Below are 22,713 nucleotides of genomic sequence, written 5' to 3'. Positions count from 1 at the left end.
TTAATCTTTTCTTGTTCCTTAAGTTGTAGAGTTAGGTTGTTGATGTGAGATTTATTTTTAAATGTAAATGTTTATAACTTTAAGTACCCCGGGGTCTCAGCATCCTTTGCCCCATAAGTTTTGGTATACTGTGTTTTCCTTTTCATTCATCTTTAAGTATTTTCTAGTTTCCTTTGTGATTTTTTTTCTTTGATCCATTGATTGTTTAGTTGGTTAATTTCCACAGTTTTGTGAATTTTTCAGTTTTCATCATGTTACTGATTTTTAACTATATCCTCTTGTGATCAGAGAAGATACTTTGTATGATATCTATCTTTGTAAATTTTTCTCTTTTGTTAGGATTTTATTTGTTTATTTGAGAGAGAGAGAGCACGAGCAGGGAAGAGGGTTGGAGAGGGAGAGGGACAAGTAGACTCCCTGCTGAGCAGGGAACCTGATGGAGGACGGGATCCCAGGACTCCAGGACCATAACTTGAGCCAGATGTAGACGCTTAACCAACTGAGCCACCCAGGCACCTCTATCTTTTTAAATCTCTAGAGACTTCATATGTGACCTAACATATAGTATGTCCTGGCAAATGTCCTATATGTACTTCAGAAGGAAGCGGTTCTGTTGCTGGGTAGACTGTTCTGTGCACTCTTTTTTTTTTTTTTTTTTTTTAAGATTTTATTTATTTATTTGACAGAGAACACAAGTAGGCAGAGAGGCAGGCAGAGAGAGGAGGAAGCAGGCTCCCTGCCGAGCAGAGAGCCCGATGCGGGGCTCGATCCCAGGTCGCTGAGATCATGACCTGAGCCGAAGGCAGAGGCTTTAACCCACTGAGCCACCCAGGCGCCCCTGTTCTGTGCACTCTTGTTAGATCTAGTTGGTTTACTGTGTTACTGGTTTACTTTCTGCTGTCTTACTTGCCTTCTCTCTGGTGTTCTATCCACTATTGAGAGTGGGTACTGAAGTCTCCATCCCCTATTGTGGAATTGTCCATTCCTCTCTTCACTTCTGTCAGTTTTTGCTTCCAGTGCAGGAATGGTTATAATTATTATATCTTCTTGCTGTTTTGAAGTTTTTATTAATACATAATGTCCTTCTTTGTTTTATAATCTTTCTTTTTTTTTTTAAAGATTTTTTTTATTTTATTTATTTGACAGATCACAAGTAGGCAGAGAGGCAGGCAGAGAGAGAAGGGAGGAAGCAGGCTCCCCGCTGAGCAGCAGAGCCCGATGCGGGGCTCGATCCCAGGACGCTGGGATCATGACCTGAGCCGAAGGCAGCGGCTTTAACCCACTGAGCCACCCAGGCGCCCCTGTTTTGTAATCTTTCTTGATTCAAAGTCTGTTTTGTCTGATATCAGCATAGCCTCCCCTGCTCTCTGTGGTTATTATTTGTGTGGAATATCTTCTGTCCTTTTGCCTTCCACCTGTTTGTCTTTGGGTCTCAAGTGAGCTCCTTATAGACCACATTGAGTTGGATCATATGTGTTAATCCATTCTGCCAGTGTTTGTTTTGATTGGAAAGTTTAATTCATTCATATTTGAAGTTATTACTGTTAAGGAAGTGCTTGTTTCTGTAAGTTCAGTGACGTATAAAAGTGCTGCTCCCTTACAGTTCTGTCGCCACTTTAGTTGCTGATGTCACAAAATTACATTCTTAGACATTGTGTGCCCCAAAACCTAAGTTAATTATTTTAAGATTTTATTTATTTATTTAACAGACAGAGATCACAAGTAGGCAGAGAGAGAGAGGAAGGGAAGCAGGCTCCCTGCTGAGCAGAGAGCCCCATGCAGGGCCCGATCCCAGGACCCTGAGACCATGACCTGAGCTGAAGGCAGAGGCTTAACCCACTGAGCGAACCAGGTGCCTCAAGCTAATTATTTTTTAAAATGCGTTGGTGTCCTAAATTATCGTAGAAGACAAGATTTGGAGTTACAAACTAAAGCCTTTAATACTAATTGCTGTTTTTTTCTTTAGTCTCTTAAATCATGTAGAAAATGAAAAGTTCAGTTACAGACCATTGTTAGAACACTAGCTTTTTTTTTTTTTTTAAGATTTGAGAGCTCAATTTTTTTTTTTAAGATTTTATTTATTTATTTGACAGAGAGAGATCACAAGTAGGCAGAGGGGCAGGCAGGGCAGGGGGGAAGCAGGCTCCCTGCTAAGCAGAGAGCCCAATGTGGGGCTCGATCTTAAGACCCTGGGATCATGACCTCAACTGAAAGCAGAGGCTTTAACCCACTGAGCCACCCAGGCGCCCCTCAAATAAATCTTAAAAAAAAAAAAAAAAAAAAAAAAAGGAAGACTTACTCTCTCAGCAACTTTCGAACACAATACAGTATGACTAATTATGGCCTCCATTCTGTATATTGTTTTTGTTTTTGAGAAGGTTGTGGGCTATCTCTGGGCCTGGGAGCAGCTTGCAGTGTAAACTTTATATTTACTTTATGTTTTTTTCCCAGGTTTTGTCTCAGCCCTTCCTTGAGCTTGTGTAGTCACTTTCTCATTTTTCCCCATATATGCACTTGTTTTGAATGTTGTTTTTTTAAATATCTGTCTCCTGAAAATGGGAAGGTGAACAATGAAGGAGGGGGAAAGGCCACCAGTTTTTCAAATCCCCTGGAAGTCACCTCAGCCAGAGGGGCAGGGATTTGCCACACGGGGGTGGTGTGGGGGATGGGAGGGTGGACAGCACTGGCTGCCCGCCTCTTTGTCTGCATCTCTGTGATGAAAAGCAACAGTCAGAGCAGAGATTCCTGCTACTTGGAGGACAGTGCATTTTTGCCCACCCTAGTTCTTGTAAGCTGCTTTGGGGACACATGTATGGCTGTCGGCCATGGGGCTGGGGACAGAAGGCTGCAACTGTGCTAAGAGCTGAAACTGATGGCAGTTTACCCTCCAGGCCTTCCCCTGTAAGTTGTCAGCCTTCAGCACAGTCTAGAATTCCAAAGTAGTGATTCAGTTTTATGATTTACTTTTTTATTAGAGAGAGAGAGAGAAGGCTCAAGTGTGTGAGGGGGAGAGGAGGAGAGAGAATCTCAAGCAGACTCTGCTTTGAGTCTGAACCAAAATCAAGAGTTGGACACTCAACCGACTGAGCCACCAGACACCCCCAAAATAGTTGTTGTAGATTCTTTTAGTGCACCTGTTGTCCAGATGGGTAGACAATTCCTGCTGCTTCCTACTCCACCATCTTCCCGGAATCCAAATCATGGAGCCTTTCTTCATCTCTGCTCCTTCTTTAGGTGTATTTGCTCTTTTCTTTACAGATTGAACATCTGAAACTGTGCAGAGAGGAACACAAAATTCTGTTGTTTCAGAACCACATGCTATGGTTACTCCACATTTGACCCTTGGAAGGGGTGAGAGTCAGCAATAAGGAGAGCACTCCCGCCTTTGGGGGCAAAATCACTATGAGAAATTTGGGGGCAGAGCCATAGCTTTTTGGGGTCACTCCTAGACTGTTTGCTTCCGAGTGGCCAGTGCAGCCACTTTGGATTCTCTCACTAGGAATTAAACTCACCAGGTCACTGACATTTAAGGTCTAACAGCCATTGAGTACCAGGGATGGCAGGAAAGCTCTAGAAGCAGAGTGCCTGCCTTCGGGGGTTTGCACAGACTGCCTAGTGTTCTCTGTCTGTTTCAGGACTCTGTTTAAGGAGAGCAGACGAGGCCACGGGCACTTGACATCAATCCTGTGAGTGTCTCAGTATTTTCTCTCCTCAGGGTGACTGTTACTTTGACTTCCTCTGTGGATCTCTGAACCTTTTCTGTGTTCATTCCTTTGAACAGGGCCAAGAAGAAAGTAATGGCCTCTTCTAAAATCAAGATGAAGGTGAGTCAGCACTCCGATCACGTGCTGGTCTCCTTTCTCTCCAGCCATGTGTGTGAAACCTCTGAGGCAACTAGAGCAGCTGATTGAGCTTTGCTGAACTGGGGGACAGCCCTTCTGGATGGCACTCTTGAGACTGTCCAAGAGGCATCCCACCGCGGGGGCCTGAGGTTGGCAGGGCACAGACCTGAGCTAGGCCGCTTAGTACCTTCCAGCCTTAGTTCTAGGATACAGTACTCACCTGGTCCATTCCTCGGGTGGTGGTGGTGGTGGTGGTGGTGGTGGTGGTGGTGGTGGTGGTGGCGGCGGCGGCGGCGGCGGCAGCGGCGGCGGCGGCGGTGGCGGCGGTGGGATTTAAATGAGGTCTGCCGAACAGCCCTCCGAGGAGTGAAGAGCCCCTGCTGACGTGAAGGTCTTACAATGTGGTGATACTCTTCCCGTGGGAGAACACTGCTAGCCAGGTGCGGGTTCGCCTGGTGCTGCCCCGGAAGGGACAGGTGCTTTGTTGGGTTTGCCTGGCAGGAGATGGAACTGAAAACCATCTTGGGCATTACAGAAGCCTTTCAATGTAGTAAAAATTGCTGTTTTACCAAAAATTTTGACAGCTCATGAGGCTTTACAGTGCCCTTAACTGTACATAAATAGTCCATGAGAATCAGCTGTGTAAATTCTGTATTCTACAGTATCTATTGAGGTCCTACAGGGTCTCAGACGAACTGCATTAAGCACCTGGGGTGTGAGTGCTCACTTCGGCAGCACATATACCAAAATTGGAAGCACCTGGGATGTGGGAGTGATGAGATAGACCCTGTCCCCACTCCCATGACAGGACTTTTCCTTTGCGCCCAGCTGAGGAGACATGCTGGAGAGGACCAAGGAGGAAAAGAAAGCTAAGGCAGTTCTCGTGCCATGCATCATTTTCTGATTGCAGCTGGGAGTACCCTGAGACACTGTGAGGCCCGTAGGGGAACATCTCCTTGCTCGAGTCTTATACTTTTTCAGAAACAGAGAAGAGGAGTTTCTCTGTGTGTGGATGGGTACCTAGCAAGAAGGCATACTTGGTAAGCCCAGCCCCAGCCAGCCAGCCAGAAGCCAGAGCGGGTGAAGGAGATAAGCACTTTTAAGTCCAAGCAGGCATGGCAGCCGTTCTCTTCCTGTCTTGTTTTTGTAATTGTACAGGAAGGTCTGGTTCTTTTGGCCTTGTGGTGTTCTCACATTTGTGTTCTCACCACAGGACCAGTGTTGGCACCTTTGGACATTTCTAAACATCAGAATTTCTCCTTTCCTTTAGGAATCATCTACTAAGCCCGATAAAAAGGTTTCCATCCCACCAGGCCAGATGGGCGGTCCCCTGGCTTTGTCTTCAGAACATGCCGGAGGCCTGAGCAGTGGGGCTGCAAACAGAGACCACTCAGCCCAGGCGTCTGTCAGTCTTGCTAATCCTGCTCCTATCAACCTGGAGGACTCATTGGATGGAGACTTGGTCCGTAACTCGGCCTCCTCCTTGGAGGTGGTGTCTAAGGAACTGGCCGGGCTGAGCAGCAGAGCAGGTGGGAGCTCTGAGTTCCCACTGCCGGCGTCCTCAAAAGCACCCACAGAGAAGATGCTGGGCGTCGTGTGTTCAGAAGAGAAGAGGAACTTTCCGAAGCCCGGCCCTTCTGCCCCGCCAGCCTCTAGTTCTCTGCAGTCTCCCCTCAATTTTCTGGCTGAACAGGCTTTGGCACTGGGGCAGTCCTCTCAGGAGAAAAAACCAGAGAGCTCTGGCTACAAAGAGCTGTCCTGTCAGGCTACGCTCAGCAAGGGCCTGTCAGAAGTGCACCAGTCCAAAGCAAAGCACCACGGCTTGCCGCGGACGTCTCACACCCCCCAAGCGGCACCTCCTGTGCCTGGCCCCCAGGTCAAAGTTTTTCATGCCGGCACTCAACAGCAGAAGAGCTTCACCCCTCCAGCTCCTTTCGTCAATAAGCTCCAGGGCCCAAAGCCTTCATCCCCGCAGTGCCATCGCTCCCTCCTCCAGCTTGTGAAGACAGCAACCAAAGGCCAGAGCTTCCATCCCTCCACACCAGCCTCTTCAGGAGGCACACCAGCCTCCAGCAGCAACTCTCATAAGACCCCAGCCTCGTCCTCCACCGCCCTGAGCCATCCAGCAAAACAGCACTCAGCCGGCTCTTCAGGGCCATCTTACAAGAATAGTCCCTTTGCCAGCTCTGTCTCTAAACATGGGGTTTCTTCTGGCAGCTCTTCCTCTGGAGGAACACCAGTCCAGAGTTCTACTTCCGGGAACCTGCTCCCCGGTGTACAGCCTCCCTCCACAGGACAGTCTGCCAGCAGACCTGTCCCAGGCTCTGCAGTGAAAAAACCACCTGTTTCCCAGAAGCTGACCCTGGTGGCCCCTCCAGGTGGTCCAAATGGAGACTCCAGTGGTGGGACCCAGGGAGTGGCAAAGCTACTGACTTCTTCCCTAAAGTCCAGCGCGGTTAGCAGCGTGACATCGTCTACCTCCTTGCCAGTGAGTGTCCTGGCACAGCAGCCCGCCCCTCGTGGGTCTTGTGGACAGGGCCGCTTGCCTTGCCCTGCTCGGAGAGTGAGATCTGACACTGAAGGTCAGGTAGGAACAGTGAGCCCAAAGATTGGAAGGAGGACTGGGCTTCCTGTTTTCAGGTCTTTCCTTTTCTTTTTCTGGTGCAGGAATCCCAGGAGAGCCTGAAACTTCTCCTGAGGATGAGCAGAGGGAAAGGACTGGTTTGCAGGGATGCTATGATCGTGGGTAGTATAGAACAAGCCATATAATTCCTTTCATTTTTCATGGCCTCCTACTTGTCCATCTCTCCAAACAACTAAATGGAAATGCTGTCACCTCTCAGATCATCAGCTTTGTGGAGATGTTCATGCCCCAGGAAAAGTGATTCTTTTGGTTGGGTTTTAAGGGACTCTGCAGGTCAAAGGCAGTTTGACAGAGTGCAGTGGTTAATGAGGGTTGCCTGTGGGTAATCACAAGAAGTTTGGATGCAGGGTGGGGACATGGGAGAGAGCATGTTTTCATTTTTCCAATATGTTTTCATTCAAAATGAAATTTGAATTTCATTCAAAATGTTTTCGTTTTTCCAATATATAAAAAGGTTATGTGGTTTAAAAACAAAACTATAGAAAGGTTTGAGGCAAGGTGTTAACTGCCTCTGTCTTGTCCTACCACCTCTGCAAGATGACTGTATTTCTTAGGTCTGTGTTTTTCCTGTTTCTTTCTAAAAACAAAGATCGATACATAAAACTATATATGTGTATGGGGGTTTTTTGTTTTTTGTTTTTTAAAAGATTTTATTTATTGATTTGACAGAGATCACAAGTAGGCAGAGAGGCAGGCAGAGAGAGGGGCGGGCGGGATGCGGGGGGAAGCAGCCTCCCTCCTGAGCAGAGAGCCCGAAGTGGGGCTCAATCCCAGGACCCTGGGATCATGACCTGAGCCGAAGGCAGAGGCTTTAACCCATTCAGCCACCCAGGTGCCCCAATATATGTGTATATTTTGTGTATATAAGTGTGGACACACCAGTGTTTGTATATGCTTACATCTGTTGATGTCTACAGAAGATACCCTTTCTTCCTTGCACAAAGGAGGCATATTTAATACTCAGCTTTTCAAGTGAACACTGTCCTAGGAGCCATTCCACACCAGTTCAGAAACTGTCCTCTTCCTTTCCTCTGGGGCGGCAGAGCACAGGGCACCTTCATAAGGGGTGGTCTATGAGTGGGTCCCCGCCCTGCACGTCCGTTACCAGCCTTGGTCTGTGGGTGAGCTGCGGACAGAGCTGGCATTCTGACCATGCCATGTTTCCTCCCCAGAAAGGAACGAGTGGGGCTGTGCTGCTGGCCAGCTCCTCGCCCTTAAATCTGCTGTCTGCATCCTACAAGTCTGGCAGCCCGAAACTGCCCGGAGCCATGAACTCCAACTCCCTGGGGATCATCTCCCAGTTTCCCCTCCACGTGCTCTCCTTCAGCGCCGAGTCCTCTGCCAAAGCAGGGGTTTCCAAGGATGCCATCGTCACGGGTCCTGCCCCTGGGACATTCCACCACGGCCTCAACCATAGTAAGTGCTGCTTTCCTCTCTCCTCATGCTGGAGGGACAGAAGGTTCCCCAGTGCCTGTGCCGTGATGAACTGATGAGTTCTGTTGTCGTGTGCTGGGTTCGTGTGTTTGTCTGGTGTGCGACCATGGGCAGCGTTCCTGGGAACCATGCCGAGCACCCCCTCCCCTTGGTGTTCTCACCCAGAACTGGTCCAGTAGGTTGTCTGGGCTCTCTACCGCCGAAGCCGCTTTTCTGTTCCCGTCTTCAATGTGTGTGTTCTGTTCTCTTCTCCCCTCCTGTTTTCTCTCAGGTCTCCTGGCTGGCTTGCACTCCAGCCCACCCCGTGCAGCGCCTCTCCCACACGCTGCCGTGTCTACCCACATCCCGCAGAGTCTGCCAGGTAATTGCCAGGTGATCAGAGTGCCATGCACCCCATACGCCATTGTGCTCCCCACCCATTAGATGCCTTGTCTGCTGCCAGGGAGTTCAGTGTCTTCAGCTTGTTGTTACTGTGTTGTCCTGGTTTCTCCTTCAAGGCTCTGGCTCTTTGGGTACTCACTGACTTAGGCTTCCACTTTGAAATTTCCTCTCGTTCCCCACTTGAAACTGCTATTGGGTCACCCTTACCTGCTGTGATCATAGGGGAGGTTGTAATGTCCTGTGTTCGAGGCAGAATTCCCTTAGCTAAAGTTGGTACTCACATCAGTGCTAATATCCAAGGGCTAATTGGGCACAGAAAGGCCTTTACATTTAAACTGCTGCACCTTTCGTGTGCTGCCAGCTAAACTTTAAGTGAAAGGGAGAGCCCAAACAGCAGCAAGGTGACAGGGGCTAGGTCTTAGGAGAGGGACCCTAACCTGTGATGCTAGCATATGTGCCAGAGAGGAGGATCTTCCAGTTAAGTTCAGGGTGAAGGCAGATGTTAGGGAACACAACAGGACCTGGGACGGCATTCTTTTTCTTTTCCTGCTTCTCATCTCTGTAGATTGGTAGATTTCAGAAAGGGGTAGGGTATTGCTGTGAGAAGGCAGCACAGATGCCCCAGCTGGCACCTTCACAGTGAGTGATGGGCCTTGCCCTGTGCTGGAACATGATTCTTAAAGACACCTAATGGGATGCTGGTGGGAAGCCTCCCGGGATCTTGGTTTTGGCCTACTGCTCTTCTTACTACTCTAGACCTGCTCCAGAGAGGACCAGGGAGGCTGTGTCAGTCACGGCACAGCCATTCTTCAGGAAGCTGAGCCTGGGTAGGCCTGGTGCACAGGTGCCGGGGTGGGAGTAAGACAGGGAGCTTGCCTGGCTGGACGTGACTGTGGCCGGCACCTCCCAAGTCTGTGTCTGTCTCCAGATTTGCTGTGGGTCTCTGTCCTCGTGTCCCGAGGCTGATGCATTCCTGGTGAACGCCAGAGGCTGTCTGGGCATAAGAATGGATTGACAATTGTCAAGATGGAAATTTTGCTTCTTTAGAGAAAGGAACCAAGGTGCTAAGCCTGTATGAACAGTGACTCCATTTTCCTCCAGAGAAGCTGTAGCTCAGTGGCCCAAACTCCGCAAACTGGTGGCTGCTGTAGTAGCTAAGAGGATAACGTTGGTGGGGGGGGGTGTCACAGAGCCACCTGGGTGAGAGTGTGTGGTTTGAAAGATGGCACTGCCTCTGCTTGATTTCGGGCATGTCACACTTTCAAACAGAAACAAAATAATTGAAGAGCCATTGGAAACATGACTCTTGGCCTGTGGTATTTTCAACAACCAAAGAAAAGCACTTTTCTTATACCATCTCTGCCTCCTTTAGCCCTTCTTCACACTGGAGGATTATACTGAGTGGTTGTAAATGAAAAGCTGCCTGCTTGTTTCAGCTGTGTGACTGTGTCTGCTTTGCTTTCTTTCCCACGCAGACTCAGAATGCTAGCACCTTTGAACTTGTCTTTGTAGGGCCTGAGGGTTTTGCTGGTGAGAGCGCTCATTGCTGCTTGAGTGGAGTCCCGCGCGCCAGGGGGTGGTGGCGGTGGTGGGGAATGCGAGTGGCACAGAGCTCAGGGTGCCGTGCACGTTGCGAGCCGCTGCAAGTGACAGTGCCCTCCATCTCTGCCGTGGGATTTTGGGCTCATTGGAGCCTCAGAACATGCAGCATTCGGGGGCTTTTGCTATTTGAGTGAGCTCCTTGAGGTTTTGTTCTTGCCACCCTTTTAAGGGAATCAGAGATCCTGAAAGACTTGTGTTTTTTGCTTACTCTTTTCCAGACGCTTCTCAACTTCATGGAAAGGGGCCCGGTGTACCACGGAAATTATGACCTCTTCAGAGGAGAGGCCCAGCTCACTTATGTCTGGGCGGAAGCTGAACAAGTAGGTCTCAGAAACTGGATAATCACTATGCTCATTCTGCCGATTGGTTTTCTTCAGGAGAAGGTGTGAGTGCTAAGTGGAGCGTCTCTTGGCACTGTGATGTGCCTTCTGTTAGGGGAGCAGCCCTGGGCTTCTCCGGAGGCACTGACTGGCCTGGTGCTCCGGGCTCCGTGGCTCTGTCGTGGACAATCGTTGGAGGGGCAGCTCTGGGCTAGGGTGCGCGCTGGGTCATGTACGATGCTCTGGTGTCAGGGCGGAGCAATCGGCACACACGCTTTAAATCCGCCTGACCCCTGGCATTTGGTCAGAGTAGCTCCTGGTGCCCTAGGGGTCCGGGACTCCTGGCTACAGCGGGATCCCTGAATGGTCATGGTGTCCATCCCATCCGCAGGCTGTGTGCTCAACAGGACAAAAACCCAGGCTAATACGCAGCTGGGAGACTTACCTTGTTTTTTTAGAAAAATACTCAGAACATCTAACGTGTGCTCATCATGGTGGGGGCCAGCTTCTCTGCTGAACATGACAATGAAGCTCTTTCAGAGAAAAGACCTTTGTAGATTCAACAGTTGTGACAGGATTTTTAAAGACACTTATTTTGGTCCAGATTTCATCATTACCATTAACGCATTGGATAGAATGGGACTGCTTTTCGCATGTCGTATTATAGTAAGACATAATTCCAGTGCCTTTTTGGTGGAGCAGAATTAGACACACGTCCATTCAGCCCTCTGAGTGGATCTCAGATGAAGACTTTTTTAAAAGATATGTCTGTATTTAAGACATAGCCAGTTTGAGTTTTTTACAGTTGCACATCATAATCTGTGCCGTCCTGACTTGAAGGTCATCTGGGCCCCCAAATCCCAGGTCCCAATACAGCCAGGGCCCCCATTTTGTTTTTTCAAAGTTCATACAGGTGGACTGCAGAGCCCCAAAGCCCTTCATCTCTTGGAGGGCCAAGGATATGAGGGGTTCCAAGTCTCAAGACATTCCAGTTTGTTTTATTTAGAAACCGTTCTCAGGCAGAGCTGCAGGAACAGACCTTTGTGAAGCGTCTGCCATGTAGAAACAGGCCTCGCCGTCCTGGAGCGCTCCCGGCAGCAGGGCTGTGTGTTGACCTAAGGGTGGCGCGCCCATGAGCTTGGCGAGTGCGTCCGAGACAGAGTAGGACCGCGACCCTGGAGCGCACTCAGCCCTTGGCTGCTTCACAAGGATGGTGAGGGCATTTGCCTGTCCTGTGAAGTATGTGCCACAAGGCGTGTCTGAACGGACTGCTTCGGCTAAGTGATTGCAAATATGGAGAGTTCTCCACCTCCTCAGAATGTGCGCCTGTGTGGAGACACAGGCCGCTCTTTTGGTTCCTGCCTTCCAGGGTACAGTGCTCAGTAACTCCCAGTTCACGCAGAGGTTTCCCTGGTTGCCAGCAGAGCAACACCTCTGTCAGCTGTCCGGCTAGGCCTCTGCTGTTTGGTTCCCCCCCCCTTTTTTTTTTTAAATAACGTAAGAACCAACATGTGTTTTACATCGGGCTAGAGTGGATTCCTTCCCTTCATTATATCTATTTTTTGCAACTTGGGTTTCCAGTTTGTTTACAGAATAGTCTTAGGTAGTAGCAAAAGAGCCAAAGAAGAGATTTGTATTGCTGAGCTCAGAGCCGTGCAGAGGCCGCCCGTGAACACTGAGCAGTGGGAACTCTCCAGGCTTCTCCACCCGAGAACACCCGAGGTCCCTTCCCTGCAGCGCTCCCTCCTCCCCGTGTACCATTGAGTGTGCAGCTGGAGCAGAGTACCCTCATTTTTAGGAATCTAGTGATGCCTCTTGCCTCAGGGAAACGTTTCTTTGATGGGGAGTTTATGAGATTTCTTTTTCTTGTTTATGCTTTATTTGTGGTAATGAAAGAGTGAATGACTTTCACAGCCATGGCCGGGCAGCCCGGCAGGCAGAGTGGGCTCCGGGGCCGGGGGCTGCGGGGCTGCCCTCGGTGCGGCCAGCTGCTCCTGAGGTGTGAGAGGGGCTGTGGCTTTTGTGCGGCGCGACTATGTTGGTGTGGGGGGTGGTGTGGAAATTGTTAATCTTGTATAAAGCAACTCAATAAATTGTTTCAAGGTTTCCAGAACATTGTTTCTCATTCTCTTTACCTTTTTTGCAACTAATTCTTCTTCCCCTAGGAGCTGGTAGATGTGGAATATCCATTTTGGCCAAAAGCCAAGAGGGAGCAGGGGAAATAATAAGCCTCGCGTGCAAAAGACGACGACACACTATGGAGTTAGAATGAAGCCACCAGGTTTTTATTTTTGCACTATAAATAGAGTTCCCTAGTCCCATTTTCTTACATAATACATGAGATAACAGAGAACCTAAAATTCTTTTGGTGAAAAATCGAGTGTATAGTTAGTATACCTAAACACCAGTGAGCTGGCAAGAGGACTTGTAAGGCACTGAAACTAAGGCTAACAGCAATGCAGTTCTTTATGAAAATACTTTAATTTCAGAACCACAACACCTTATCTGATGGTACGTTTTCCTGGGACAGTCTGGCTGACAGTTTACCTTCACTCGAGCGCCGAAGGCCAGGCGTTGTTCTGGCTTCTTTGCAGCTTTTCTGGCCTACAACCTGGATCTCTCTCGCCAGGAGGTCTCTGACAGAAAGTCTGCTGTCAGCCAGAACCCAGAGGGGGCATGGGAATGCAGGTCAGCAGCCCTGAGGGCCCCAGTCCTTTGATGTAGGGAAAGGTGTCAGGGAGGGAGGCCTTTTTGCCCGAGAGTCCCCCCAGCTGGGGTGTGAAAGCCAGTCCTCGGAGTGGGCTTGTCTGTCGCAGTCGTCATGTGTCATGTGCTTTAGTAGTTTTTCGGGTTGCTTCCAGATGTCACATGAGGAGACTACTGATGGAAGTGTATAGGAAAAGGGACAGAAGAGGGGCATCGTGGTTGTCTGATCATCAGAGGATGAAGTGGTCCCTCCCCCAGGTTGAGTGACAGCGAGGGCTTGGGGGACGTGCTCAGCTCTGCACGGGTCAGCAGCCTGCAGAGGGTCAGGGAGAAGACGTGGTGGTATGGGGTAGGCTTCTGAGAAGACGGAGGACCAGGCTGTGCCTACTTCTGCCCAGACACCAGGACAGCCAGCTCCTGGATGGACATATCCTTGTTGACGTAGCGGTCGTACTGAGCTGGGGTCAGCCTTCCTTTCTGCAGGGCCTCTTCGATGGAGAACTTCCTGCCAGACTTCCTGTCGTGGATCACGGAGGACTCTCCGGTAGGACCCTTCACTGATATTTCCTCCCAGTCACACTCCTGGCTCCGGAGTTTGACAAACATGTTCCAGTCGATGAGACCGGCCCGGTGGGCTTCCTCCGGGGACAGCTCCCGGCCTGTGTCAGGGTCGATGACCACAATGGAGCGCCGCAGGTGGTTCTCCCTCTGCTCCCTCTTGACGGCCACGGAGCCCAGGCGCTTCTGCAGCTCATCGATCTCGAGGTCTTTGTCTTTGGAGAGCCTCTTGAGGTCATCCAGTTCTCTCTCCAGGGACCACAGTCTGGAGTCCAGGTTCGTCCCCGAGTCCGCCATCGTCATGTTTCTCAGCTCTCGTGTTTCTGTTGACGCCATTTCAATTTCTGACTGGAGCCGCCGGGTCTCGAGCTGCAGGCTCTGCCGCTCCAGCTGCAGCCTGTGGTTCTCTTCCCTTAGGAAGTCCAGCTCCTTGGAGGACTTGGAGTTGTAGAACTCCAGCTCCGACAGCTTGGCTTCCAGCCGGCCCACCTCCGCGTCCAGGTCCCTCTTGCTCCGGCTCTCCTCCTCCAGGCTGCTCTTGAGCTTCTGGATCTCTTGCTCCGTGTCGCCCTTGTCCACCTGGATGCTTTCGGAGAAGACCACCTTCTCCTTGACCTCCATCTGCTCCAGGTTCACTAGCTTCTTCTTCAGGGTCTCCAGCTCGCTCTCCAGGACCTGCCGCCGGTGCCGCTCTTCCTCCAGCTGGACCTGGAGCAGAGAGTGTTCTCTGGCCTGCTGGGGGTCCTGCTGCAGCACCACCTTCTGCTTGAGGGTCACCTTCTCCCGGGCCTCCCCCTCCTCCTTCTCCAAGTCAGCCAGCCGCTGCTTCAGGCGCTGCACCTCCAGCTCGGCCTCCCTGCGCGCCTGCCTCTCGCGTTCCAGCTCCTCCAGCTGCCGTTCGAGCTCCGCACGCCTGCGCTGCAGCCGCCGCAGCTCCCCGCGGAGGTTGTCGATCTGGCGCAGCTCCACGTCGATGCTCTCGGTGAAGGCGTTCACCTCTGCGCGCAGGCTGGGCTCCTCCTCGTACCTGACCACCTCCTGCTGGACCACCTTCTCCTTCACCTGGGACAGCTGCTCCTCCTTCCGCCTGACCTTCTCCTCCTGGGAGGCCCGCTCCCTTTCCAGATCCACCTGCTTCTTCTGTTCCTCGGCGAGCCTGGCCCGCAAGGACTGCACTTCCTCTTTGGTTTGGGGGTCTTCCTGGAACTGGAGGATCTCCTGGACCACCTCCTTGGTCTGCACCTGGGGTTTGGTGTCCTTCAGGGCCTGGATCTCTTGCTTCAGCTGGTAGATTTCCAAATCACACCTTTCAATGAGTCTCGTCTTGTCCACAATCTCCTCCCGGAGCCTCTGAAGCTCCTTCTCCATCTCAGGGTCGGTCTTGTACTTGATGACTTCCTTCGTCACCTCCTTGACCTCTACCTGCGGGCCCCGCCTCCGGAGCGCCTCCAGCTCACTCTGGTAGCTCTTCAGCTGCTCCTCGGCCGCCCGGTACTTGCGCTCCTGCTCCACCAGCTCCAGGCGGAGGTCGGCCACTTCCCTCTCTGCCTCGGGGTCCGGCCGGACAATTTCCCGCACCTTCTCCTGCACCAGCACTCGGGCGTTTTCCTCCTCCAAGGCCCAAATCTTGCGGAGCAGCTCTGTCTTCTCCCTCTGGTTGGCTCGAGCCTTGGCCTCCTCATCCTCATACTGGCGTTTGAGGTCGCTGACCTCCCTCTCGGTCGCCACATCCTTCTCCACCTTGAGCACCTCCTTCACGGTGATCTTCCCCTCCGCCATGGCCCGCTCCTTCTCCAGCCTCTTGAGCTTGTCCTGGAGGAAGGTCAGTTCCTCCTCGCGCTCCTCCCTGAGCTTGCCCTCCCGCCGCTGGGCCTCCCGCAGCTGCCGGTACTCCGCCTCCAGCTGGGGGTCGCTCTGCAGCTTCACCACCTCCTTCTCGGTGACCTTCTCCTGCGCCCGGTTCTTCTCCTCGGCCAGGGCCGCGACGCGCTGCTGCAGGAGGGCCACCTCTGCTTCCCGGGTGCCTTTCTGCCGCCGCAGCTCCTCCAGCTCCTCCCTCAGCTTCAGGACCTCGTCCGCCTGGGCTCTGTCCGGCTCGATGCGCAGCACCTCCTTGACCACGTACTCCTGCCCCCCGTCCCCGGTCTCCTGCTCCAGCGCGCGCAGCCGCCGCCGCAGCGCCTCCAGCTCCTCCTGCAGCCGCCGGTTCTTGTGCTGCTCCTCGCCCAGGCTCCGCTGCATCTGCTGGAGGCTCTCCTCCAGGGCAGGGTCTGGCACCTTCTTCAGCACTTCCTTCTTCACCACCGCTTCCTGGGGGCTCCGCTGCTTCAGAGTCTGGATTTCTTCCTGAGCGCTCTTGACCTCCTTCTCCAGCTGCTGCCGCCGCTCGATCTCCTCATCCAGCTCCTTTTGAACCTTCCACGTCTCCTCCGCTGTGGAGCCCGGTGCGCTCCCTTGCAGGCTCTCGTGGCTCGCTCCCACCTCCGGCTGCTGAGGAGGAGAAGACAGTGCGTGGTTACAGCCAGACGCTCTGCCCGGCCCGTTCCCGCCTGGTCAGAGCGCACCTCGGTCACCTATGATGAACATGTCAGACTGGTGGTCCCGTGACCCCCAAGGCTCCCTCGGTGCCGAGGTCACTGGAGTTCTAGGGTTACTTTTGAAAATGGTAAAAACAAGTGGTTTTTTTTAAGTGATAAAGTATTTTTCAGCCAAAGAGCATGAAGTGAAACTACAGCCTGCTACCTGCCTCTGGTCGTGTTCCCAGAGGCTGTGGGGTGTCTTGGAGACGTGCATCTGTCCCGCACCGATGGCTGTCCCCTGTTCTGCACTTAGTAGGGACAGCGAATTCCACAGTGGTGCTACTTCATTTTCCACTGTGTGGCCGGACAGGCGCGGGCTTCTGAAAATAAGCGACCTGCTCCTGGGCACCCAGCAAATGTTTGGTGGATGGCATGCTTGTCGCATTCATGTCAGCAGAGGCACTGGTGGGGGAGCCGGTACTTGGCCTTGTGCTATCCAGCCATGGTAGCAAGGGACACTGCCACCAGCTCACAGACTGTTTCTTGGAAACAGAATGAGCCTTATTTCTCACCTGCTGGCATAGTGTTGAGCAAAATGTCTTACTAAGAGGGGTGCCTAGGCGGCTCAGTGGGTTGAACAGCCGACTTAATTTCGGCTTAGGTGGTGTTCTCAGGGTCGTGGAATCGGGCTTCGAGCTATGTGAGGAGTCTGCTTGGGATTCTCTCTCCCCCTCTCCTCTGCCCTTCTCCTTTCTCTCTCTTGCTCTAAAATAAAATCTTAAAAGAAAAATCTAAGAAGAAAACATCTAAGAAGATCCATTACCTGTCTCAGGAGACTCAGAGCAAACTCCAGATTCTGCAGCCTCTGTCTGTTGATGGCGTTAACTTCTGTGAACTTGGCAGCAAGAGCCGCTTCCTACAGGAGAGAGTCAGCAAACAGAAGTCAACAGGCTAAGCCAGAGTGAGCTGGACAGTGTTTGCAAAGTCTGAAATTTGGGGACAGTGGGTGGCTTCTGGCCTCTTGCTACCTGAGCTGGACTGCAGTCTGAGGTGGTGGGAAAACTGGATTTAGAGGGAGAAGCCTAAGTCCCCGCCTCTGTGCCCTAATGTTTTCGTGTGTAGAAGGAACATCAGCCCTCCGTCCTTGTGTACTTAGGAGGGGTAAAGTGGGAGCCTTCCGAATGCACGGCTCTGGCCCAGATACCTCCAGCAACCTTTCCAGGTAGATCAGCGTTCCTGCCCGAGAACAAGTTCATTATCTTTTCTTACTGAGCATCTTAGCTCCCAGGAGGGCTTCTCAGGCCAGTTTCCCTATGGGGTGTCCATCTCTGAGGCCCCGACAGCCCGCAGAGCTCACCTCTTCCCTCACTTTGGCAGCAGGGGACTGGAGCCTGGCTCTCTTGCTCACATGGTTGCTCCTTCCATTCTCCAGATCAAGAAGGGACCTTAGCTTCTCTGCTTCTAACTCGTAGTCCTGGTGAGAGAGAGAGATACGGCAGGGGGGCAAGGGCAGCGGAGTCTGAACCGTTGTGCCCCTTGCAGCGGCCAGCAGAGGTCTGCACAGCTGCATCACCTGCCAGGAGCAGCACCGAGCTGTGTCCCTAAACAACGGAGGACACAACCAAAAGTGCCCGCATCTGCCCCTCGCGCCCCACACAGCGGTCCGTCCGTCCCCGAGCGTGGCGCTCTGCTGCAGCGCCGTAGCCATTCCTCACCCCGGCGCCTCCTGATCCTCCTCCTCTGTCAGTGTGACATCTCTAATCCAGCAAGTGGGGGAAGGAGAACTCACCTGGCCGCTTCTCTGCTGTCCGCCATTTCGGGGATTTCTAGTTTCTCTTTTGCTTTTGTAAATAATGCTGTTAGAGTGATTTTGTTTATCTTCCATTGTTGTTCTTTGGTAATTTTTTCCTTGAGGATAAATTCTCCCTGTGTACTGCTCTGAGCAGTAGAAATCCCTTTTCTGGAAGTGTCTGATGCCCCGCTGTTGTCCCCAAGGTCGTGCCGGTTGACAGGAGGCCCGCCGGGCCCGGCCCGGGGCATCCCTGTGCAGCACACCTGGCGGGAAGAGGCTCACCTTGACAGCTTGCTGGTACTGCTGGGAGTGCGCGCAGACTGCGTGGACTTCCTCCTCCCTCCTTGCTATCTCATCTAGCAGGTTCTGTAAAACAACAGAGACTTTAAACATCAAATTGAAAAAAAGAAAAAAAAAACCAGCTTGACAGAGGAGCTGGATTCCTTAAATCTGACATTCTTCCTCTGTAGCACAAAGTGTAATGAATGGCTTCCTTGTGTACAGCTGTTTTTCACAGAAGGCAGTTCTCCAGCCCTATGAAGAAGGGCCAGGAGATGGTGTTTGCCCAGAAACCAGTGTTTATTGAGTGCTTGGAAACATCAGGCACCGTTCTCCTACCTTGCTTGGATTATCTCATTTAATCTTCCAGCTGCCCTGTGAGGGAAGCACCATCACCCTCTCCAGTGGAGGAGGACACCAAGGCACAGGGAGGTTCAGTGACTTGCCCATGGGGACACAGCTCTTAGGAGTAGAACGTGGCTTTGAATCTAGGCTGTTGGGGTCCCATGTCCCTTGTCCCTGAGTCCAAGATTGCTGCCTTCCAAGGAACCAGGACCCTGAACTCTGGACACGGACGGGACCTTTGACCACAAGCACTCGCTCCCCTTATGGAACTATGACCGTGTGCTCAGTCAGCCACCCTGCTCGGACAGTCCACACCGGGCCGGGCCCCGTGCCGGGCACCGAGGAAGGAGTGAGACTGCTCTCGTTCTCATAGTTAGGTTCTGGGGCCAGGCAGGGCCAAGGTCCCTTGAGGACACAGCTCTGCCAGGCCTTTGCTCTCCTCCTATTGGGGCAGGCGGCAGCCACTGCCTGGGTCCCCTCCGAGGCCCCCCGTGCCACTATAGGCCTATGAACACAGAGGCAGCTGCCCTACCTTCTGATTTTTCAGCTTGGTCTCCATCTGGCTGAGGCTGTCGGTCTCCTGGGGCTCGTAGCTGGGGATGTGGGACAAGAACTGGAGCACGTGGTCGCAGCCGCGGCGGTAGTCCTCATACGCGGCCTTGGCACTCTGCAGGCTCTGGGCCCTATTGAGACAAAGCCCGTCAGGCCTCTGTCACCGTCAGCGGGTGCTGCCTATACTTTTTCAAAGTTCTCTCCGCTCATTGTTTACAAGCAGGAGGATCAAGTATAATCCAACAAAACCTAGACACTCCCCACAAAGAGGGTGGTTAATGAAATTATGGAATGTTAACTTGGAATACACCGTGGCCTCTGTCAAGGACAGGTAGGTCCAGGTGTACTGACCGGCAGAGATGCCCGTGGGGTATTATAGGACCTCAGTAACCCACAAGGAGAAACCCCAGGAGACGCTTGGAAAACTGAACTTACTATAAATACATTAACATTTGTGGGACGCAGCAAAAGCCATGCTTATAGGGAAATACGCAATTTTCAGTGCTTTTATTGGAAAAGGAGGAAGCGCTCAACAATGGAGAAAAAATAAAGCAAATTAAAGCTAATGCCAGCAGGGAATGGTTAAGAACAGATGCCACTGGAAGAGGAGACAAAACAGGAGAGAAAAGGACTGAAACCAAAGCTAGTTCCTTGAACTGGTCGGGAAGGTCAGGAAGGAAAAAGAACCCATAAATAAAATGAGAAAAGGTAAAACATCGGGAATGAGGGAGGGGACATCCCCTCAGGTCCTGGAAGCAATGAAAGAATGTGATTAGGGACAATTTTATGTTAGTCGATTCACCCACTTGAGATGGACAGATTCCTTGAAAGACACAAGCTCTCGGACCTGCTCCAAGAATGAGATGACCCAGAATAACCGGATACCTAGTAACAAGGTTGAATTTGTGAAACTCACACACCGGTAACAAATGACTCAACAGGCCTGCGTGGCTTCTCCACTGGTGAATTCTACCAAGCATTTAAGCAAGCAGGATTGGTTCTGCACTGGCTCTTCTGGAGAAGAGGAGACCCCACTTACTGGTGCCTGACCCCAACAAAGCGGAGAGGAAAAAGCAGGACGCAGTGTGTTGTCCTCCGTGTTCCATAGCTGCCCCAGCTCCTCCGCGTTCTTGGAAGGGGACACGGGGCTGGTCGTTATAATCGCTATAATTGTTGTAATTGCCTTGAGTTTTTTAGTTTGTAGATGTATTATTGCTTTTCTCAAAAAGAAACTCTAGAAAACAAGCAGCCTTCGGCAGCCTCAGTGCAGACCAGCTAAGCGGGGGCTGCGGCCTGCCCGCGGCTCCTCACCTGAGCTCAGCTTGCTGGCGGAGGTTGTCTGATCGCTGGCCCAGCTTGTGCACCTCGGCCTCCTGGCGCTCCAGGTCCGGGCAGTGCTCCTGGAAGCGGCTGGCCAGGGAGCTGGAGCACTGCTTGGCCGCCTGCAGGTTCCGCTCCACCTCATCGAGGAGGGCCTTCTGGGCCTGCAGCTCGGAGGCCAGGGTCTGCCGGGGCGGAGAGGCAGATGGCGGGTGCCGTGGCCGGAGCTCCCAGGGCCAGGGCAGCGCTGCCCCAGCTGCTGGGGGCCCTCTGCCTTGGCAGATAGGTAAACCTGGGTGTGGGAAGGGACTGGGGCTTGGCCTCTGCGTTTCTTCTTAAATCTGGTGGTGGTTTCTGCAATGCTGGGTTTCGTCACAACACGGTCCGGAAAACCTGACCTCTAAAAACCCTGCATTCGGCAGCGCGTGCCCTGTGACATCGCACCGGTACCAGAATGACAGGCTGCTCTCCCTCCAATTGCGAGGCCTTGGTCCTGAGGTGAGGATCCCCGCAGGAGAACGGGTGCGTGAATGAGGGGCCTCCCGAGGGCTGGAGTGCCCACAGGCGACAGGCAGGCAGACACACCGAGCAGCCCAGGGACAACAGGGCAGAGAAAGCGGACGCTAGGGCTGGAGGCAGCGGGCACTCCATGGCTGCTGACCTGCTCCGAGAGCATGCCGGCCCAGGGGGCCAGATCTGCTTGTCCGGGGACACTGGAAATCTGGGCGGTTGATGTGGATACTTTTAAATCCAGGCTCCTGATTTCCACAAGCCCCACGAGCAGCTGGGACTCGTGCCATAGGCCTCCATTTGCAACTTCTGACCTGGCACCCTGCAGCCTTTCAGACCTGCAGACTCACTGCCCCCGTACTCAGGGCCTCTGTTCCCGTCTGTTCGGAGGCAGGGGGTCAGGGAGCACGTGGGGAGAAAGGCTCGCGAGACCCCGGGTCCCCAGACTTACCGCCAGCTCCTGCCTCTTGCTGTCCAGGGCACGGCCACTCTCAGGTACTGTGTCATCCTGGGTCAGCTGCTTCTCGTAGGTGGCCAGCACCTCCCAACCCTGCTGCAGACTCTTCTCTAGGCGGTTGGCCACATCCACTCTGGGGACACGGGTCAGGAGTGAGGGGTGCCCGCCTGGCCCCATAACCCCCCATAACCCCACCCGGCCCCCCCACTGCCCGCCTGCCACCCACTTCTCCTGGGCCAAGTCCAGCAGCTGCACTAGGCGCTCATATTTGCGGTTGGTGTCCTCCACCCGGGTCTTCAGCAAAGGGGTGGTGCCGCTGCCCGGGAGGGCCTGCACGAATTCCTCGCACTCAGCTGTGCTGCGCGCCTTCTCGGGCTGGATCCGCCGCAGCTCGTTGGTGATGTTCTGTGGGGACCAGAGCCCCTGGAGTTGGCCACAGTCTGGCAGCCTCCTACCCTCTAGGGGCTTCACGGGACAGAGGAAGCTGCTGGGGAAGCCTGGGCCCTCCCTGGGGAGCCAGCCCCCCCCCCGGGGAGCCAGCCCCCCATGAGCGTCCCCCGGAATTCTGGTACGGTGGAGTGACGGAAATTAACAGGTAATTACCAAGCAACTGCTCTTCCGTGCACATCATGTGAATGATCTCCTCCGTCTTTACGGGCCACCCCATGAGGTGGGTACCTTTCCTCTCCCCATTCACAGGTGACTAGCTCAGGAAGGGATGCGATGGGGCTTGGCCACGACCCGCCCCTGTGCCTGTCCTCCTCTGGCCTTGAATGCTAAACACACTGAGGCCTGGGCTTGAAGAGCAGGTCTGCAGTCAAGCAGCCAGCAAGCAGCTCTAATTCTGAAGCTGTGGTCACCTTGCATGGTAGCCTCCCACTTGGCGGGTTACTGGTGTCATCCATACTGCCATGAGCCGGCAGGTGACAAGCCATGTGGAGGCAGCATGAGCCTCACGCACCTCCTCAGTCATCAGCCTAGAACAGCGCCCCTCACTGCCATCACTCAGGACTAATGGTTACATGGGACAGGTGGTCCCTGTCCAGCACCAAGGCCCCCATGAGGAGACCAGCCTGGTGGTACCTTAAGGTCCTTGGCCCGTTCGGCGCTGTCCTGCACAGCCCGGCCCTGCTCCAGCGGCGGCCGTAGGATCGCTGTGATAGCCTTCTCCTGCCGGTCTAGATCTCTGGCCACCTTGTCCAAGCCAGCCAGCAGATGCCGCCCCTGAAGATCAGAGGCATCTGCCAGGAGGAAATCAGAGTCAGGTGGCAGTGGGGAGCCAGGGGGGGCCATGAGGCACAGGGAGAGGGCCTAGGCCAGCTGCGACCTCTGGGGCTATCCCAGCCTCCCCCACCCCTGTCCTGCCTGTCTGCTGCCATCCCATCTGCAGCACAGACCTGGTGTCCATTCCCTCCTCCCTGTCCACCCAGAGCCCTGGACCGTGGCCCCAGC

At 53.1% G+C, this 22,713-nt stretch overlaps 2 protein-coding genes across 7 annotated transcripts in view; one reads left to right on the top strand and one right to left on the bottom strand.

The window, feature by feature from the left end:
* UBN1 (ubinuclein 1) overlaps window positions 1–12,334 on the top strand; it is a 38,890-nt gene extending 26,556 nt beyond the window's left edge. For 2 of the 5 annotated variants that reach the window (XM_080829738.1, XM_080829742.1), the window contains 6 exons: window positions 3,636–3,686; window positions 3,782–3,824; window positions 5,113–6,429; window positions 7,659–7,902; window positions 8,192–8,281; window positions 10,122–12,334. In XM_080829738.1, coding sequence (XP_080685864.1) covers window positions 3,636–3,686; window positions 3,782–3,824; window positions 5,113–6,429; window positions 7,659–7,902; window positions 8,192–8,281; window positions 10,122–10,171 — 1,795 coding nt within the window. In that variant the 3' untranslated portion in view covers window positions 10,172–12,334. The remainder of the gene's footprint in view (window positions 1–3,635; window positions 3,687–3,781; window positions 3,825–5,112; window positions 6,430–7,658; window positions 7,903–8,191; window positions 8,282–10,121) is intronic. The other 3 variants (XM_080829740.1, XM_080829741.1, XM_080829739.1) reach the window with 3 other exon arrangements.
* A 152-nt stretch (window positions 12,335–12,486) lies between these two features.
* The window catches only part of PPL (periplakin), a 45,039-nt gene continuing 34,812 nt past the window's right edge, over window positions 12,487–22,713 (bottom strand). The window contains exons 14-22 of one of the 2 annotated variants that reach the window (XM_080830313.1): window positions 22,345–22,502; window positions 21,488–21,666; window positions 21,256–21,394; window positions 20,286–20,479; window positions 18,955–19,105; window positions 18,081–18,164; window positions 17,364–17,480; window positions 16,830–16,922; window positions 12,487–15,977 (exon numbers count right to left, since the gene is read on the bottom strand). In XM_080830313.1, coding sequence (XP_080686439.1) covers window positions 13,314–15,977; window positions 16,830–16,922; window positions 17,364–17,480; window positions 18,081–18,164; window positions 18,955–19,105; window positions 20,286–20,479; window positions 21,256–21,394; window positions 21,488–21,666; window positions 22,345–22,502 — 3,779 coding nt within the window. In that variant the 3' untranslated portion in view covers window positions 12,487–13,313. The remainder of the gene's footprint in view (window positions 15,978–16,829; window positions 16,923–17,363; window positions 17,481–18,080; window positions 18,165–18,954; window positions 19,106–20,285; window positions 20,480–21,255; window positions 21,395–21,487; window positions 21,667–22,344; window positions 22,503–22,713) is intronic. The other variant, XM_080830314.1, reaches the window with a different exon arrangement.

This window comes from Martes martes, assembly GCF_963455335.1.
Source record: "Martes martes genome assembly, chromosome: 18".
Classification (NCBI taxonomy): Eukaryota; Metazoa; Chordata; class Mammalia; order Carnivora; family Mustelidae; genus Martes; species Martes martes.
This window is presented reverse-complemented; position numbering and strand designations above follow the sequence as displayed.